Source organism: Amphibalanus amphitrite, unplaced genomic scaffold (assembly GCF_019059575.1).
Source record: "Amphibalanus amphitrite isolate SeventyFive unplaced genomic scaffold, NRLGWU_Aamphi_draft 001228F_arrow, whole genome shotgun sequence".
Lineage (NCBI taxonomy): Eukaryota > Metazoa > Arthropoda > Thecostraca > Balanomorpha > Balanidae > Amphibalanus > Amphibalanus amphitrite.
In genome coordinates this window covers 145,261-164,845 of record NW_024882721.1, presented here as the reverse complement: position 1 = coordinate 164,845, position 19,585 = coordinate 145,261, and the positions used below count along the sequence as shown (strand labels likewise).

The window sequence follows — 19,585 nt, the reverse complement described above, 5'->3', positions numbered from 1 at the left end:
TAGAGTGTTTGTCAACCTGGACTGTTTGACTATCTGTTTTTCTTTTATGTCTGTCTGTCCATCTTTGCGATGATGACTGACTCTTCACCAATTTATCTTTGTGGAGTCTTATTCAGAAGTCAAATGTAGACTACTAAACAACGTGAAATTGGCATAACTCCTTAGTGACTTGTCCGCGAATGAAACTTAAAGCTGAAGTACATAGTCCCACTAAATGTCACGACTGCTATTGTGTCCTATTATCTGACCTTTTCTACTCTGCTTGTCCATCTGAGTTTCCTTGTGTGTGTGTTTTAGTCTGACCCACAGTATATATCTGACCCCTCTCTCCCTTCTATCCAGCGGTCTGCTGTCTGGTCACATTCTCTCCGAGTACGCGCGGGACCGTCTCGGGCGGATGGCATGGTACCAGGGCGAGCTGCTGGACAAGGCCAAGGAGCTGGGTCTGCGCCTGCTGCCCGCCTTCAACACGTCCACGGGCATCCCGCATCCCAGGGTAGGTGGAGTGTGTGCAGTGCGTTAGGGAAGACTGAGACGGCTGCTGTGAGCGGCGAGCGGTCTCCGACTCTCTCTCTCTCTCTCTCCCTCTCTCTCTCTCTCTCTCTCTCCCTCTCCCTCTCTTTCTTTCTCTCTTCCTCGCTATCGCTCTTACCCTCCCCATTCAGCTCATGTACTTTATGAGCTAGCATTTATTTAGATTCTGGCCCACCCATCTTAGTAATAGTTCTGTTGGTCAATAAGTTGAAAATTATATCACATATGAACTTTAAATTAGGCATAAAGTTAGTTTGAAATGCACGTTTACTTGCTTAATTCTAACGCAATTTATTATATGAGGGGCAACCTATATTAGTCAATATTGCAATGGTGGGGATGTTTGTTATTCTAGCGGGACGAGGCATAGTAAGTAAAGGGTCAAAAATACATCTTTGAAGCCACATTTCGGAATGCAGCCCAATTACTGTATGGGACACACTAAAAGTCCTTGATAAACGAAAAATACGCGTTGAAGACAGTAGAACAATGAGCAGCAGCGGCCTTTGATGTACGAATAGACGTCACTGTCCAGGTGTGTTCCAATTCACCCTCCCTTTAGAAGAGCCGGCGTATGTGCCTCGGGACGAGTGTGAAGTGCCATCCAGTTGCCATTGTAGACACCAGCTCTCTGTCTACCCCATGTTTCATTCAGCACGTCTCTCGGGGTGGGTGTGAGGCCGGGGTGGGCTGACCTCTCGCGACTCCCACTTACGACATTACCCGGTGGAACAGTTTGAGCCAAGCGAGATGGATCACTGGGGGATCGGATGGAATTTTGCCTGAGCTGGACGACGAAGAATGCATGCTGATGCTTCCGCTGCTTGGGGATGGTGAGATGGGTTTGCTAGGTGACATTTGGTAAGGTGCTGTGTCTTTTAGATTGGTTTGTTGCTCTTTTTCCCTCACTTTAAATGGTTCGAACTCGGCCAATTAGTTCATGAGGATATGGCTTCGTTTGTACGGGTTTTTATCTCTTGACAGCTTTTCAATTGATCAAAGTCACTCACAGGTGAATTTTTGGTGGTTATTCATCGTTCAGCACGACCGAATATTGGCCAATTTAACCTTGTTATCCCGGCAGTTGCTGGGGTATTTCGCCACCCACCGTTTGCTGGGGGGGGGGGGGGCGTTAAACGCCCCCAGCCGATAACTCGAGAACCAATAGGCGCAGCGAAACGCACGAGGCGGCAAACGAAAGAGCGCGACGAGACGCTTCAGATGAGTACTTTTAAGTTGAATTTTGAGGTCACAGGTCGGGTCAAGGTCCGGTCAAACACCTGAAATCGGGCTTTCAGTAGCATGGACTTCAGGACTTCGCAATGGGCGCCTCTCGTCATAAACTCTGTCAAATCGGTGTGCAATCCATCATATAAGGCCTACAAGAGTGTCAGCTCCATGTAGGGGTCAGTCAAGCATAGGTCAGGGTCAAGGTCAGGTCAACCGGGTAGATCCCCGAAAATCAAAACTGATATTCGCAGCCTGTGACACATGTTTTATAGGTAATTTCGGGCGTAGAACACGATGGTGACATTCATTTTATCATATGTGTACGTGTTTGGCTCAAAAAGTTCAATTTAAGAAATGCATGTATCATGGTCGTGAAGTAGTCACGAAAAATTGCCAAGATTCAGTTCAAGATTATGGAAAATGCGGAACGATAATCAATAATCGAAGATAGCCATTTGATTGATCAAGGTATTGGCAGTCTTATGGCGTTTACGGCATGTCTGTATGTATATTCTGTGATTTTATATGATTTTTTGAACATATGCCGTTTTTGGTCGAAAACTCAGAAATCATGACGTCACTAAAACCTCGATATCTCAAAAATTTTCCGACCGATTTTTTTGAAACTTCGTCACAATAAACTTCAATCAATTCCCTACAGGTACCCAAAATGCGGCGCGCCGTTTTTATGCTATGGCCCGGCGAAAAAAGTGGGGGCGTTTAACGCCCCCCCCCCCCCCCCCAGCAACTCGCGGGTTATTCGTATATTGTCATTACTTTGTGTCTATCTTTGTTGCAATCGACATAATGTGCTTCGATAATCAAGTTATTTTTAGTCGCATTATTTTTTATCGATTACCGACTATTTCGCTACTTTTTACCACTGAACTTACCTGACCAAGACACCTGTGTGGCGTGGGGGAGGGGGATTTCTCCACCTATTGTTACATATACCGATCCCAGAACCCGAAGGCTGTTTACATCCGGAAGCTATTTTGCTTAAATGAGGAACATGCTTTTGATCCCGTTTGAACTACTAAACCCTCGTCAGACCACTCAGTGGTGTATCGATTGCTCGCTCGATGTTCGAACCACGGTCCTTCGTTGCGGGGACCGGCGAATTCCCAGACCACCTGAGCACCATGTCACACTATCGACCTTTGTGTGCATGCGTATGGGTATCGATGTCAGGGTATTTGATTGACACGAGCAGTGGCGTTTGCGTGTGAGGAGTTTGTGGGGAAGTGTACTGAGAGGGAACGAATAAGTGGGAAAAAATGAATGAATGCGAGCTTTTATATAAAGAATTTCCATATCTATTCTACATTGTCTCGTATTTCTCTCATTCTCCCTTCCTCCTTCCTCTCCGTTCTCTCTCTCTCTCTCTCTCTCTCTCTCTCTCTCTCTCTCTCTCTCTCTCTCTCTCTCTCTCTCTCTCTCTCTCTCTCTCTCTCTCCTCCCTCTACCTCTGACCGTTTGCTATGCCCACAGATAAACCTCCTGCACGGGATGAATGTTCCGCAGCTGACCAACTCTCGTGAAACGTGCACCGCCTGCGCCGGAACGATGATACTTGAGTTTGCCGCGCTCGCCCGTCTTACTGGAGAACCGGTCTTTGAGGTGAGAGGATGGAGGGAGGGGAAAGAGTGGGGAGTGGGTGGGTAGTTCTGTCAGTGTTGGAGACTGGGGGTTATGCTGGTTAAAGTGATGCACTTATGGTAGGTACTAAGAAATCGGCTGTATGTTTTCCATGCTTAATATAATTATGAACGAGCGCGAAGCGCGAAGCTAGTCTTTTCAATATAACGAAAAAAATACCAGTAAAACGCCTTTTGGGCGAAGAACGAGCGAGCGAGATAGTGAGCCCTGCACGTGCGGAAGGGCGAGAGGGTACTTCCAACGGGTTTGCGCAAAGCACCCTTCTAACCGGTTGCTAGCGGTGTACCAAATTTGAACGCAATCGGCCCAGCCGTTCCTGAGATCTGGAAGCGGGATTCTGCACGTGCGCACGTGCAAACGGGGTCCAAACTGACTTGCACGGCACCTTACTAACCGGTTTCCAACCGTGTACCAAATTTGAGCGCAATCGGCCCAGCCGTTCTCGAGATCTGGAAGCGCCCCCTGCACGTGCGCACGTGCAGTAGCACCCTAACCGCAACACATGGGAATGCATTGCCTGGTGGGTGCCTACCTGTATGCCAAGTTTCAGCGAAATCGCCCCAGTAATTACCGAGTTATTAAAATGGGAACAAATTTGACACCTCTTATTGTTGTATTTTGCACGTGCACTGGGGGTGACCCACATGCATCGAGAGTATCCTATTTTTGGTAGAAAGGATGCAGCTACACTATAAAAATTACCGCAAGTCAATCGCCCAAGCGGCTGCTGAGATATGAGCCTCTCAAAATCACTACTTTTGCAAAACAGCTTGAACACCCTTGACTTTTCACGTGGCACGTGCCACGACGGTCACTGAGATGTATCAAAAGTAGTCAATTACGGGGTAGAAGGGATGGGGCTACCCAGCAAAAAAGACCGCAGGCCAATCGGTCCAGCGGTTGCTGAGATATAAGCCTCTCAAAAGCGTTACAGGCCGGGCCGGGCCGGGCCGGGCCGGGCCGGGCCGGGCCGGGCCGGGCCGGGCCGCTCATACTGAGATTTTCCCGTTATATTGAAAAGACTCGCTTCGCTCGCTGCGCTCGCTCGCTCGTAATCAGTACGAGCGGCCTGGGCCAACCCGGCCTGTAACGCTTTTGAGAGGCTAATATCTCAGCAACCGCTGGACCGATTGGCCTGCGGTCTTTTTTGCTGGGTAGCCCCATCCCTTCTACCCCGTCAATGGCTATTCTTGATGCATCTAGGTGACTGTCGTGGCACGTGCCACGTGAAAAGTCAAGGGTGTTCAAGCTGTTCTGCTGACATGGTGATTTTGAGAGGCCTATGCCTCGACAATCGCTGGGGCGGTTAACTTGTGGTGATTTTTGTACTACCCCTTTTACCAAACTTCAGCTATCTTGATGCATGTGGATCACCCCCACTGCACGTGCAAAATACAAAAAGAAAAGTGTGAAATTGTTTCCACTATAATAACTCTGTAATTACTGGATCAATTTCGCTGAAACTTGGCATGTGGGTAGGCAACCACCAGGCAATGAATTCCCATGTGTTAGTAACGGCCCTGGCGTTTGTTACTGATGAAATCCACTTTACTGCCGATATTTGCTCCGTAGATAAGTCTCGGGCGATCTAAAACACCTACCAGGCATCTAACAGTGATTCATGTATTTACGTCAGCTCCGTACACGTGACACTTGATAAAGCCTCCTTGCACAAGGTCGAAAGCTGAAAGCAGCAAGGGTACGTGCGACACAAATAATACATTGTCACACCTCGTCTCTCCGGCGCAAGAGATCTCTGATCTAAAGCCAACTACCTATATCGCACACTACCGATCAGTTTATATCTACCAGTTCAGCCGACTGCTCGGGTCGCGGGGCTGACCTCACGACTCACATGCTCCAGTCGCTGTACAACTACAGGTCAAAGGTCAACACTAACGACGGATCCCAGCGCTGGGCAGACAATCTGGCGGCCGGTTCAGAGACCCTTCGATTGATACGGATTAATTGGGGTTCGACTTCGAAATTCGAATGGATGCTTACGAGTACGAGGCGCCTCGCCGATAAAAGGATGGCCAGTTTTCATGAGTGCTCCGCATTCTTTGAAATCGGAGGGTTCCATCGTTTGGCGGCACAGGTGCCTTTTTAGGGACATGTCCACCTTGGCACGTCCGACTTTCGTTGCGTCAGGTCCTCATTTCTGGGGGCCGTTGGCGCCCCTCTGCGTGACCTTGGCACACAGCAGATTCAGGAGTGCCAGGTCGCTCATGTCCACTGCCTTGTAGAGTCTCAGGACGCTGCTGTTGTGCAGAGATCTCAGGACGTGACTAAATCGACAGCTCTCTCGGTTCCAGCAGGCTCCTACAACATAGTCCCTGCGAAAACAAACAGAAAACTCGCTGTAGAATGATGAACACAATGATTCTGACCGTCGTGTATAACTTGTAATTCACCTGACCCAATGATGTCGTTTGGGGCTATTTTGGAATTTGAACACCTATGAAAGCTTGCCTTCACATGGTTCGAGATACGAATAAAAATGAGATTAAATTTTCTTTTCATTTAAAAGTTATCTTGTGACACTTGACAGTATGGAAGGAAAGTTCAATGTTGATTTATTTAAGTGTTTATCTCTCGGGGTAACGTTGCGATTCTACAAACACTTGCACGATTTAAATAAGTTGCGGAAAAAATAATGCACGTCTCTGAGAAAAGAACCGCAGCAGAGGTACTCACTGGCAGATGTGCATCCGGATACAGCCGTTCATTCGACAGGATCCGGCCTGATTGTGGCATATCTCGATATGGGAGTGATAGAACTTCTGGTCAGCGAAGCCCTCCTCCGCAAAACGGCGTCGCAGCTCCGCGATAAGCTGCCCCTCGCTCCGGGACGTCTCTTCGATGCACACAGCCTGAAACGTTTTCATAGTGTGTCCATGTTGGCAATGCTATTATTAGTTGGAAATATGATATCCAGCAATAATTCGGTCAAAGTCAGCGTTTACGTAGATATAGTACCTATTCAACAGGATAGCGCCTTTAGGGACGAGCGAGCGAGCACAATAACTTGTGCCATGGAAAGCTGCTAGAGATGTGTAGACCCTGTGCACATACACAGACACACACACACAAAGTGAGACCCCAACTAAACCCATTGCACGTTTGAGTTTAATTTCTGCGGGTCGTCCATTCTTATTAAAGTCAGAACGACAGTACAGGCATTTCAGCATTCAGTAACTCACCTTGTTATGCTCGGACTGGAGCGAGTGCTCGTTGCGGCATCTGTGTCCAAATTTGCAGATTCCGGCCAGGAACAGTTTGCAGAGGTGCACCTGGCCGCACGCCTCCTTCCTGCAGCCGTTTCTGGTCCAGTACTGTTGACAGAGCGCCGGCAGGGGGGCGGCGGTCTGCCGAACGGACTCCGCAGGGGCCGGCTCACGAGTCGCCACCCGTTCTCCAGCGGTCGGCGCTGCTTCGGTGGAGGGTGGGGCCTGACCCCCGCCGAGAGAGCCTGTCTGACCGCTGACCGCAGCCGTCTGGCCGCTGACCAACCCTCTGTAACTGCCGACCGACCCTGTCTGATTGCTGACCGACCAGTGTTGGAATTCTCATTTTGAGTCCTGGTCCCGGAGAATAAAATCTGGCCGGAGAACAGCAGCCCCAAAATTGGATATGCGGCCGTGACACTGGCGGATTCGGGGAGGGGGGGGGGGTGCATTCGAACCATTTTCCCCTTCCGCAGTATCCGAAATTAACGAAATTTCCCTGTTTTCCTCTCAAGAAAAAATTCATGTGAAATTGTGAAAGCAAACGGCAGAACCCACTCGGCACGAGCCGGCAGAGGTCATAAAAACTTGATAACCTACTGTCAGTATGATTTCGACAGGAAATGTGTTGTTTATAGAACACATCTTCCCTTGTTGAGCTCTGAAGCTCGACGTTTCTTTAACTTTGAACTTGAGTTGCTTATTAACCAGCTGACTGGCCTTCCGACAGGGACCTACAAATGGGCGTCTCCTAGTCCTGCCTCGCCTGATCTTCCCGGCTGTTCCTGATCCAGAGCCCTCAAGGCTCACCCAGCTGACGTCGACCACCAGAAGACGCCTGTGATCCTGGGCTGTTCACGGACCCTGTGTGCGGTCGGACCGCACACAGCCTCGAAGCTCCGCCCACTTCGTCCCTACGTCAGCCTTCCGTCACCGCACACAGCGATCGCTGTGGCCGGTCGGGACTGGCCACAGCGGACCGTCCACCGCACGCAGCCGTGACGTCAGAACCGCCTACCCATCCCCTACCCCCACGCCTGCTGGACGCACCGCACACACCGCACGCAGCAGTGTGCGGTGCCCGTGAACACCCCTCCTGTTTGTGCATTCCCATGTCAATCCATATTTATTGGAATGTGTTAAAATGAAACATCTTTTTCTGACACATTGTGTGTAGAAGTTCGTTACAGTGCAGCGCAGCGAATGCAAATTAACTTAAATCGTTTTTGTTTTTATTGGAAGGACTGATGGCCATGCAAAGATAAGTGTTTTGATTTGTTAATGGCAATCTCTTTCGGCTTGAAAATGTCATTACGGAGCTGTGGGATGATGACATGATAGGGTGGAGCGGAGCCATTGGACCGTACGTACCATCGATGGTGCGCCACAGCGGCAGAGACCGTCAAGAGGACGAAAGTGGCTACGGTGAGCCGTATCAGGAAAGGCCTTTCAGGTGGGACGGGAGTTCCCGTTTGGACAGCCCACTCTATCGCTTATATAGGGCCATCCCGAAGAGAATTTAGATCGGTCGAGATCTTGTCCTCGCCACCGCGACGGTTATCTGGTGGGGGTTGAGTACCAGCCCGGAATAGATTGTGAGCGAGGGTGCGAATGAGTTGGTCTGAGGATGGGAAGGATAATTTCAAAAATAATTTGAAGCTGTAGGTACTCATAAAAATGCGAGAACCTCACCGTTGCCAACGAGACTGTTCACTTACTAGCCCTAGCGAGTGAATATGCATGTACCTACCTACTTAGTATCTTATATCTAGGCATATTTAGGCGTGCACGGTGCAACACAGGCGATATGACGCCAATATATCATCTACTACGGGTGATGAATGATGATATATATGACCAATATATACGACTACTGTGGGTAACTATGCCTCTGACTGACAACAAGATAAGCGAAGAGTCGGGGAGAGACTGTGATCTGAGGAAAGAGAGGGTGACACGACGCTCTTATGACACGAGAAGGGATTGAAAATTGTGCTGTGTGTTCGGTGCAGTCGAGGAGAGTCGGAAATTAAGGGAAATATACCACTTTTCTCAAATTAGTTGTTACTACAGTTATGCGATTTTTAGGCTTATAGGTAATGATCAGAAAAGAAAATATTTCATATTTACAAAGTTTTTTTTTATAATATTTTCATATAGGAAGAACTATATTCCATCTTTGGTAGAGGCTATAAAATAGTGTTCCACGCGGAAGCTTAGGATTACGCGTTGACCAATCATATTGCGTAGTTTAAAACCAACTGCACGCTGATTGGCTGAGCTTGGCCCCTGCGACAGGTGGCTACAATTTCCGCATTCTTACGTAAGACACCACATTCCTGCGTAAGACACTAATTTCGGAACGATAAATGGAATATCTTTGGGGTGATCGCTCGGCTGTAAAAGCTCCTGATTTGTGCTATTGTATTGTATTGTATTGTATTGTATTGACACCAAAAGCTTTCCACATATGGCGTGGCGATTACGGCTTAGGATTACGAGCTTAGGATTGCTAGTCTCAACTCAAGCTGCAAAACTGCTATTCCAGTTCAAAAACCATGTTAAAAGTGGTACATTTCCTCCAGCATTTCGTTGTGTCGATGGCTGATCCCAGTCAGCATTATTACCAAGGCCCCACATGGAGCCAAGGTGGGCCACTTGGTGGGGCCCACATTAATTTGTCCCTGGGCAAACGGTGGGGCCCACCAGGGCTGGCCCACATGGACTCAAGATGGATACCATGTGGGGCACACGTGGGCCCCATATGGCTGCCCACATCCAGCCCACCTACACCCCATTACATGGGCTACCCAACCAGTGCCCATGTTTAGTCCACCATACGGGAACACCGCGTTAATGGCTGCAAAAATATATGTTCACCAAAATTCCTGGATATGCCCTCCTACATAGTGCAGACAATCCGGGTGAAATGTCATGGCGGCTCCGGCTCCGGCTCCGGCTCCGAGTAAAATGATCCGGCTCCGGCGGCTCCGGCTCCGGCTTCTACTCAGTACATCCCCTATGCGATCAATTAAATACGGGTGGAAGAAAAAAGGCGATGGGATTGGTACACGTTGCTTCTGTATTTGTATAACAAGGCTATTTTGAATACCACATTGTTTTACGCCTTGTACTGTCAAACCGACCTCTGTAAATAATTGTTTCCTCTTAAGAAAAGGAGCCGGAGTCGCCCCCTTTTTTGACGGCTCCGGCTCCGGCTCCGGCTCCGGGCTACATTGTTTCACGGCTCCGGCTCCGGCTCCGGCTCCGGGCAAAATATGCCGGCTCCGGCTCCGGCTCCGCATCCCTGGTTTCGACCCCTCTCCTCTAGGATCTCGGAAATTTACCGGCTGATTTTCAAAATTCAAACGGCGTTGGATAGCCCCAACGGTGAACTACCTTGTGACCCAATTTCATTGACCTCGGTCCAACCGATTACGTCACAGTTCAGGCCAAAGGTCGCATTTTCACCGTTTACGGGCATTTCAAGAAATGTGTTGTGAAATCGAGTAAATTGGTATGTTATTGTAAATCATCGGTGGATAATTGTTCGTCAAACACATATTTTGCTATCTTAGGTCACTGATACCAGGTCAGGTCACAGAGGTCAGGTCACTGAGGGTCACAATATGAAAAATGAAAATGTCGTGTGATACTTGTTTTATGGTCCATTTTACATGACAAATGCGATTATGTGGGTAAGACAGCCTTTGGGGTCAGTTTAGGCTATGTTCTGGTGAAGGTCAGGTCAAGGTCAGGTCAAATAAGGTCAAGTTTCAAAGTTGATATTTTTGCATAAAATTGGTATCGATCCGAAGCAGCTCGTCACGGGGAGTCTACTGGTGGTCTTTGTTTTGCGCTACGTGGTCTGGAATTGCTAAAAATTGAGTTTGAAAATTTGACGTCATCATTTTTGAACAGTTTTCTCGAAATAACCTGGCCACAAAGAGGCAACGATCTGAGATTTGGTATGTGGATAGAAGACGGTAGGTTCTATTATATATATTCCGTTTTTTTTTCGAAATTTGAAAAGCTTTTGGGATTTTTTAGCTATTGTATCCAAAAATTACTTTTTAAATTTGGGTTAAAATTAAAAATTTCAAAAATCGGAGATAGCAGTTTTATAGCCCTGTTAATTCTTCACCTTTTATGTCATGAACATTTTTTATGTGTCTTGAAAGCTGTAGGCCTGACAGTTCTTCTCGCGAAACCTTTTTTGTGGAAAATGGCAGAACATGACGTCATTCTGACGCCATTTGTGGCCAACCCATCATAGCCTCTGGAAAATTTTTTGATCACAATGTGTAAAATTGATGCCCGGAGGGGTCCTGAAAGTTTGGTGGCGATATCTGCAGCCGTTTAGGAGATATCTACGGAAAAGGACGGGGAGGGGGGCGTTTCGTTCCTCCCTACGGGACGCGGGTTAATCATCCAGCCCAGATCCGACACTGCATAGGTACCTACTCCGGATACAACTATTGTACTTAACTTACCTTTCAATTTTGACGATCGCGCCGGTTCTCACCGAAACTATAACTCAAACTTCTGACAAGTTGGGCAGCTCACTCCAACCGCTTTCATCTTGTGCTTTGCTTAAATATTTAATTATTATGCAGTCATGTGCACTGATCAATGTTCTGTTTACCATGAGTCCGGGCAAAAAAAGGGCAAACATGAATCAGATATAAACTACAATCCAACCAATTAATAGCAGACAACACCAATTGATGCACTGCCGCGACCACATGGCTCGATCCGGCTCAGTCTATGATTGATCAGCTGACGCCACAGCAGAAGAAACATGGCGATGTCAACTTCGATGGACGGACCAAATTATCATAAAATCTTATTTATATGCAACGAAATAGCCTATAACTGATACACAAGGTAAATAAAGCAAATTTGTGGCAAAAACTAAGTTCTGGGGGTGCTAAGTGCAATAGTTTTAAGGAGAATATAAGAGAAGTGACCACGAAATAAACAATTTTTATTCTCCGGTCGGAGAAACAGGAAATTCAATAATATTTTGAACCAAGCCATGAAAATTGCATTATTGAGCTATAAAAGTAAGCAGCATGAATTTATCTTCTTGTAGAATGCAAAAAAGTGGGAGAAAACCGTTTTGGTATCAGAAAATTTTCTGGTCCCTGAAGACCTATTTTGCGGAGAATCCTAATAATGATGCAGCCGTGTTTGGAACAAGTTTGTGCGCTATCGGGATTATATCTTCTTGTGCTCTTTTGATAGAACTATGGAGGAGGTGCAAGGAAAGTTGTTGATGCCCTTTATATTTATTACTTTAATTTCTAAAGCCCTTTTCTAGACGCCTCCGGGGCAACGAACAACGGCAAAATTTAACGTTTTTGAAATAAACCGTACAGAAAAACCGAGGTTACAGAGTTCCCCATAGATGCCGTTACCGGTTTGATAGAATAGAAATAGAATCATAGGGTTAGAGCTGACAGTTTTACCGCTTTGTGATGCATGCATTTTGTGGGACTGTAATATTAGGCTTTATCACAGCCTTATTTTGTCTTTTTTGTTGTTGCTGACAATGAAACAATTTATACTTACTTGTGACTTGTTGACTAGAAGTAGGTAGCTCATAATTCTGGAGAGAAAACCTGCAGAGTTTGCCTGGCAGCAGCCGCTGAATGGGGAGGAGGGGCCGGAACGGATTCCAGCCAAGCAGCACAGCTGCCCGTAGGTATGCAAGGACCGTGTGAGCCTGAGCCCAGAGCGGAGTTTCGGAGACTGACGGTATCGGTTACGGTTGGTGTGTGTGTGTGTTTGTGGGGGGGGGGGCAAATTCAGTCTCGACTCGTTCGTATAGCATACATTTCTGCTGCTTTTGAGAGCGTCTATCCGGCACTTGCAGGGGGCGGGGTCAAAATAGCCCCTCAGTTTTTCATTAATAACCATCGTGAGGGCGGCAGACCTCGCTGAAAATTGCCACACTATCGTATTGATCAATTGTACATGTTAACTTAAATTTTCATGACCCTGACCCAAATTGACCTTTGTCCTGAGGCCTATTCTTCTCGCCCTTCTCGCAAACATGTCGAGAAAGACGATTTAGCGAACATAAGCGCATCTTGCATTTCGTTTCCGGACTTGTTTGTGATAAGAAACGTGCCAACGTGTGAAATGCTGCCCGTTCCATGCATTATGGTGGGCATTACGGCCAGTAACCATGCTAGTAGGCGGACACCGATTCACAGCTATGTTCACACCCTGTTCACTTCATTTCGGTCTACTTCGTTCACTCTTACAGAAAATAACAGAGACCAAAATATGTCACTGCTGGTGATAAGCGATAGCATAAAAAGTGCACATTTATTAGGCACGAAGAGCATACACAACACAATATGAAGTATTGATGATGCATTCACGTCACAATTCGTGTGATGCATGGCATGTGTAAAAAAAATGCTGGTTTTGACATTTACAATCATAGTTTGCTCGATTTTAGGTACGTATCATAAGAATTTTGGGCGAGGCACCCACGAGGCACGCAAGTTGGATGTGCGGTGAATTATTCAATGTAACGAATGTCTTAGTTCTGTGCACGATTTGACCAGCTTGAACACAAATTGTACATTTGAATGTGCTACAATGGATAATATGGATTGACATGAGGAGATTCACGAACAGGATCAAAGCGTCTTCGAATAGTCCACAAAGTCCGTTGGGCGCAGTGCGTAGACCGTTAAGGAGCAGGAACAGCCGGGAAGAGCAGGCCAGGGACCGGGAGACTTCATTTATGGAGGATCCTGTGGGAAGACCAGTCAGTTGGTTACCATGCAGCACAACAAAGGATAACTTTTAGGGATCCACCTTATCCCAAATTTGCGGATTGTGCATGAATCTCGCGGGCCCAATGACTTGATAAATCAATGAGTTATTAATTGAACAAAGCAAATAAAACTCCAGAATCGGTTAATGTTCCGTAATTTGCTAGTTCGTTGATGTCTGGACGACTTTGCGCCAGTCGCTGTTCTTTTGCTAGTCACATTTTGACACAGAGGTGCCGGAGTATAAAATTGGTAAGGAGAATAAAATCTTTTGGACCCGCCCGGGACCAGAAAAGGGCCTCATTTCCAACACTGTGACCGACCCTATCTGGCCGCTGACCGACCCTCTGTAACTGCTGACCGACCCTGTATGACTGCTGACCGACCCTATCTGACCGCTGGCCGACCCTATGTAACTGCTGACCGCCCCTGTCTGACTGCTGACCGCCCCTGTCTGACCGCTGACCGCCCCTATCTGACCGCTGACCGACCCTGTCTGACCGCTGACCGACCCTCTGTAACTGCTGACCGACCCTGTATGACTGCTGACCGACCCTATCTGACCGCTGGCCGACCCTATGCAACTGCTGACCACCGCCGTCTGACCGCTGACCGCCCCTGCCTGACCGCTGACCGCCCCTGTTTGATTGCTGACCGACCCTGTTTGACCGCTGGCCGACCCTATGTAACTGCTGACCGACCCTATCTGACCGTTGGCCGACCCTATGTAACTGCTGACCGCCGCCGTCTGACCGCTGACCGCCGCTGTGTGACTGCTGGCCGACCCTGTCTGACTGCTGACCGCCCCTGTCTGAATCCCACCGACCGCCCACGTTGTACTCTCTGCAACGGCCCTGGCGATTGCTCTATTAGTGTCTTCCTTTACTTGCTCCTGCAGTTTTGTCTGGATCATTTGGATCTCTTCTCTGAGGGCTCGACGTTCTCTCTCAAATTCTTCTTGCATCCGATTCATCGACTCTTGGAATTTTTGTTCGTTGGCTGTCGCCATTCCCATGACCGTGTCTAGTGTTTCTTGAATTTTCCTTTCGGAGTCTTGTCGCGCTTTTCTCTCTCTTTCAAGTTCCTGTTGCCACTCCTCCTCCCGTTGCTTCTGTTTTTGCTTCATTTCTTCTTCACATTTCTCCTGTTTTTCCTTTTCCTTGTCTTCATTCGCTTTTTCATCTTTCTCTTTTTTAGAATCGTACCATTCTTTTCCGTATTGAACGACTGTGGGAAGGAGGTTGGCAGCAACGGAAACGGCTACGGCCGCCATGCTTTCCTGTGGCTGCTTCGAAACGGTAGATTTCCGCGGTGTGCTTTTGAAGCTTTTCCCACCTTTAGGCATCCCAGAGTTGATCTGTCCAATGGACGATGGCTAGTTGTGCTCCACTGACAGCGCCGAATTAAATTGGCCCCATCTGAGGTAACCTGAAAAGGAAACGACCAAGTTAAAAGGCTGGATGAGTCTTTTCTTATTGATGTGGAAAGAGATACAAGTATAGATTAAAGATATAAAATATAAAGAATATGGTCAAACTGTATTATCTTTGGAGATAACAAGTAGACAAGTAACAAGATAACAAGTATTTATAGTCACCGTGAAGCAGACAATAGGTGGATCCAGAAAGGCGGGCTCGGGCTGCGGGAGTATACCCTCAATTTTTTTTCTTGAAATTAAAGAAAAGTCGGATTTTGATTGTTTGTGTACTGTTGTGTAGTTTGAAGTAAGCTTTTCCTTATACCAGTTTAGTTGTGTTTCCATTCTAGAAGAACGACAAAGTTTCTTTTATTTCGGGCGCTACGGGGTGGAGGATGTTTGCCTTTGATGCCATGCCCCCCCCCCCCTCTGGATCCGCCAGTGTAGGCCAGACTACATGTATCAGCTGGGGTCTTTAGAATGTTTCTATTGAAATGTAAAATCCTTTTACAGGGACCCTCCACCGCTCTCGGGGCAGGGGGAGGACTTTACTCATGGGCTGTCAAGCTTCGGTATGGATGGTAGATGTTTGTTAGAGATGATGGGAGATGATGGTAGGCGGGGCTCTGAAAAGCGAAATGCGCGAAATTGTCTGCTATCGGATATCTAATGATGCAGTAGACAAGGCATTCATCAGGACCTAGGGAAAAGAGTTCCCACCAGCCCATTGGTTGTCTCTATATCAGCTAGTATTTAGTGACTGGACCAGACAAAATACGGCCATTTCAGCATTGTCATCCGCAATTTGAGCCTTAAAGCTGGCAGCGCTATGCACAAATATTACTTGCGGTCCCGTTTAAAGTCGTGATCGTTCTTACCTTAGTGTGACTGGTCAGCTGTGAGCCGGGTAGGGTTAGCGGTTGGCCCGGTGGAGAAGTCTCTCGGTGCCACTTCTGCCCGGTGAATGTCGTGCCCTCGACCTCCGTCCCGCCAGCAAACCTGCTCTCTGACGCTATCACCGAGCTGATAGCTGCTCTGGTGGTGTCATCTCAAACAGTGTGGGCGCCAGGTATCGCCCCGGGGTCCCCCGCCGCGCGAATCATTCATCCAGTGACATCATCGGAGGCCGATACGAAATCGACCGGTCAAAGTCAGTGATATGTACCGTTATCAGGTAGCTTTTAGGAGTCGGCATTACAAGTTGAATCATTTTAAAATAGAACGAAGATGGCTGTTAGACCTGTATTAATAGTTTCTTTTTTAATCGGAATTACTTACCTATGCTACCAGGGCTTCGTTGCTACCAAGGAGGTTGAATGAGGATTGAGGACCCACAACAGAATCCTAGGCAGTGAAGGAAATTTACTTGCTTTTATCAGCTCAATGTCTGAAGATGGAAATGAGATAATTATACCCTGACTCAACTATTAATAAAACTGATATAACATGCGACGGAACTGAGAGACGGCATTGCATACGGCGAACTTATCGGAACTAGAAACGGCTCATAGAAATTACTGTTAATGATCCTTTGCATTGTTAAGCCATGTCACGAAAACTAAAAAAGACGCTTTTCCTAATACTTCGGAAAGGCTGTCTCCGTCATGGTATATGGTATCTGCGGTTGTTTTTTTTTCATGCAATTGCTGTCATTTTATCATGTGAATGGTGATCAACTGTCCACTGAGCGCAATATGGAAATATTCGGCACGCCCTAAAGCTCCAATACATAACCAATGAATAACCGCACGTTTTATCGTCCACCCCCGTGACTGACCGCCCCCCTCCCCCTCCCTCTCCTCAGGAGAAGGCGCACCGGGCGATGGACAGTCTGTGGGAGCAGCGCCACCGGGGCTCCGACCTGGTCGGAACCACCATCAATGTCCACTCGGGTGACTGGGTGAGGCGCGACTCTGGCGTCGGCGCCGGCATCGACAGCTACTACGAGTACTGCCTCAAGGCCTACATTCTGCTCGGAGAGGAGAGGTGAGGCAAGGCGGGGGGAGGGTGGGAGGGAGGGCGTATGCGGGAATGGATGAATCTATCGCAGATCTTTGAGGATATATTGCGCTGCATACAGTGCAACGGTGGGCAGGCCGTTAGTAAAAGGCGACTGGTCTTACTTTGACGTGGTGGAATTGTCATATATTGACTCTGTAGGTGCAGCTGTATTGACAGGAAATAGTTTTCGGATATAAGGGGGAGGGCCGGAGGGACGGGTAGAGTGTAATGCGTAAAGTGGGAATGCACCAGTCATGTGTTGATATAATTGCATTGTCGTGGACCCATTACCATGCCTCTCATCGTCGCTATCCATTTCTGTCTCACCCTCCTATTTGTCGGACTGAAAAACCGCCACTGCCGCTTTTCTAACGTCTCAGTGTCTCCCGTGACGCCGCCTTTCGCTCGTTTTTCTCGTATGCTGGCTGTGTTCTACCTTGCGGCTGGGTAGAACCACCGTATTTTCACATTCGACCGTCCACCACGTACAGAGTGCTGTGTGTTCTTATCCCCCGGGTGATCGGCCTCCACCGCCCATCAACTCAAACCGCGCGTGACCACGGACCATGGAGCCGGCGCGTTACATCGATTTCTGTCGTATGACGTCAGCCAGCTGTGTGTGACATCATAGTTACGTGTACGACTTGGGTTTTCGATGCACACCGTTTACACTGAATTCGTTCGGATGCTACGGCGGCCCGCCGTCTTGACAAGGAAAAATGTCGGTTGGAGAAGGGATGGGAATGTCAACTGATCAGCTGCGAGAAAAAAGAACAATCGAGCGAAGAAGTGCTGAATTTGGACGCCTTTATTACCCAGCGTAAAGGGATCCTATTGAAATTTCAGAGTCAGGTTAGATCACTCAAATGCTATTTTAGTTTTGGTTATCTACATCATAAATGTCATGTCCGCTGCCAAATTGAGGCTAACCAGTAAACATTCCAAAGCCACTTCTTGAATATCTCACTTCATGCTCTAGGCTCCCCCTAATAAATAGAAACCCAGCTCTATCGGTAATTGGGCTGGGTTTATCCAATTTGTACGATACGGCCGTTTCTGTAAATATCTGGTCACATGCCTCTGTATACAAATGTCTCTGATCTGGTACTTTGTTAATGCGGGAAGCTCCGGCTCAGCTGACACCAAGTCTAGTTAAACACCGCTGCTCTGTGCTGCACTGTCGTCTAAATTGTCACTCTGTGTCTGGGAACGACTGGAGAATGGTGGCTGCAAGCTCTCACTGGCAGCTGTTGGTGTTGGTTGTGATGATACTGGGTATAAGCGCGGACCAAATTGCAAATCAAACGGAGTATGTAGCTGAGCATCAGGTGGAGGCCGTTCTGGAGAGGCTGGTGGTAGAGTGACAGAAAGAGCTGTGGAGAGAGCGACGGAGAGAGTGGCGGAAAGAGTGATGGAGAGAGTGGCAGAGCGGGCGCTTGAGCGATCTCTGGACCGTACTCTGCGAAAAGCGGGTCTTACTCTGGCCTGCGCCGGTAGCTCGTCCTCCGCTGGTCTATCTGCGCCACAAATCCCCGGTGCTGGCCCTGCCCCAGAGTTGGACTGTGAGAAGCGGCCACAGCCGCTGCCGGCCGACCGGGGGTTCTACCAGCGGCCGGAGGTGCTCGCCTGCGCCCGCTCCTGTCTGCGGCTGCGGGACCAGGGCGGCGCGCCCCGGGACGGCGTCTACTGGTTCACCGGGATGTCAGAACCGACGCTGTGCGACTTCAGCCACGACAGCGGCGGCTGGACGCTGCTGCTGTCGTCTCGCTCCCACCCCGGCTGGGACCGAGGAACTGTGGTGAGCCGCGCCGAGGCGTCTCCATCTTTGGAGCGGGACTACTCGATCCTGCGGCACGCGGACGCCATCCGTGACCTCGGCGCCACCGATACCTTCTCCTACCGGATCGAGGCGCGCGCTGAGACCGGGCGGCGGCGGCTCGGAGGTGTGTGGTTAGCACCGAGTACCTACAGCTTCACACACAACACGAGATCTCAGACAGAGGTGACACTGGCCACCCGCTTTGGCAGCTGGGAGTACAAACCAAGAGGTCTGAAGCGGCGTATGCCGTGGCTGTTCAAGGCGGGACCCGGCGAGCACCCCCATCAGATTCTTCTCACAACATCAGGCTTCTCCCCGGTAGAAGGAGGCTGGGGCTCGCTGCTGGCGGAAGGCACCGGTTACCAGCTGAGCTCATGGAGCAGCCTTGAGGCCGTACACTCCGGTGCTGTGCTCTACTGGATGAGAGAGCGGGGAGAATACTGAGGGAGCTTGGCGAATACTGAGGGAGCTTGGCGAATACTGAGGGAGCTTGGCGAGTACCGGGTAGCGGGAAACACAGATAGAGCGGAGCGAATACTGAGGGAGCTGCGGGAAAGATGAGTGAGCGGAAAGGCGCTAAGGAAATGAGAAGTGGTGGCTTTGGATAACTACTAAGGGTGCCGCTCTACTGTATAGGAGAATGAAGCGAATGCTAAGATCGTGCAGCGGTTGTAGAAATTTCCACACTCTACAGACTTCCAGTACTCGTCGGTCTGCTGCAGCTTTATTGAACTGATTCCATTGATGAGTCGCTGGATCGAGAGATCGGGCGACTGATGTGTCTGAACTCGCTGTACCGAACCGGTGGTCTGGGGTGCGTTTCGGGCTGCGCTGGTGCTGTGTGCTACAGTGTGGCTAAATTCATTTTACGTTAGGGGGAGGATGTGGAAAAAAGGCCGGAAAG

The 19,585-nt window shown here is 48.7% G+C and overlaps 2 protein-coding genes across 5 annotated transcripts in view; one reads left to right on the top strand and one right to left on the bottom strand.

Moving 5' to 3' along the window:
• The window catches only part of LOC122371285 (ER degradation-enhancing alpha-mannosidase-like protein 3), a 35,172-nt gene that overhangs the window by 3,443 nt on the left and 12,144 nt on the right, over positions 1-19,585 (top strand). For both annotated transcript variants that reach the window (XM_043347467.1, XM_043347466.1), the window contains exons 6-8: positions 343-496; positions 3,256-3,384; positions 16,666-16,847. In XM_043347467.1, the coding sequence (XP_043203402.1) occupies positions 343-496; positions 3,256-3,384; positions 16,666-16,847 (465 nt within the window). The remainder of the gene's footprint in view (positions 1-342; positions 497-3,255; positions 3,385-16,665; positions 16,848-19,585) is intronic.
• On the bottom strand, positions 5,031-15,919 carry LOC122371286 (golgin subfamily A member 6-like protein 2). 3 transcript variants are annotated; one of them, XM_043347468.1, is made up of 7 exons: positions 15,740-15,919; positions 14,230-14,872; positions 13,916-14,145; positions 13,768-13,810; positions 6,627-6,978; positions 6,121-6,296; positions 5,031-5,759 (listed from the first exon to the last, which is right to left on the bottom strand). In XM_043347468.1, exons 2-7 carry the CDS (start codon positions 14,787-14,789, stop codon positions 5,579-5,581), a joined length of 1,542 nt encoding a protein of 513 aa, XP_043203403.1. In that variant the 5' UTR covers positions 14,790-14,872; positions 15,740-15,919; the 3' UTR covers positions 5,031-5,578. The 3 variants fall into 3 exon arrangements, with proteins under 3 accessions (XP_043203403.1, XP_043203405.1, XP_043203404.1); XM_043347470.1 differs by lacking the exon at positions 13,916-14,145 and having other exon boundaries at positions 13,768-13,870; positions 14,228-14,872; positions 15,740-15,899; XM_043347469.1 differs by lacking the exon at positions 13,768-13,810 and having other exon boundaries at positions 6,627-6,979; positions 15,740-15,899.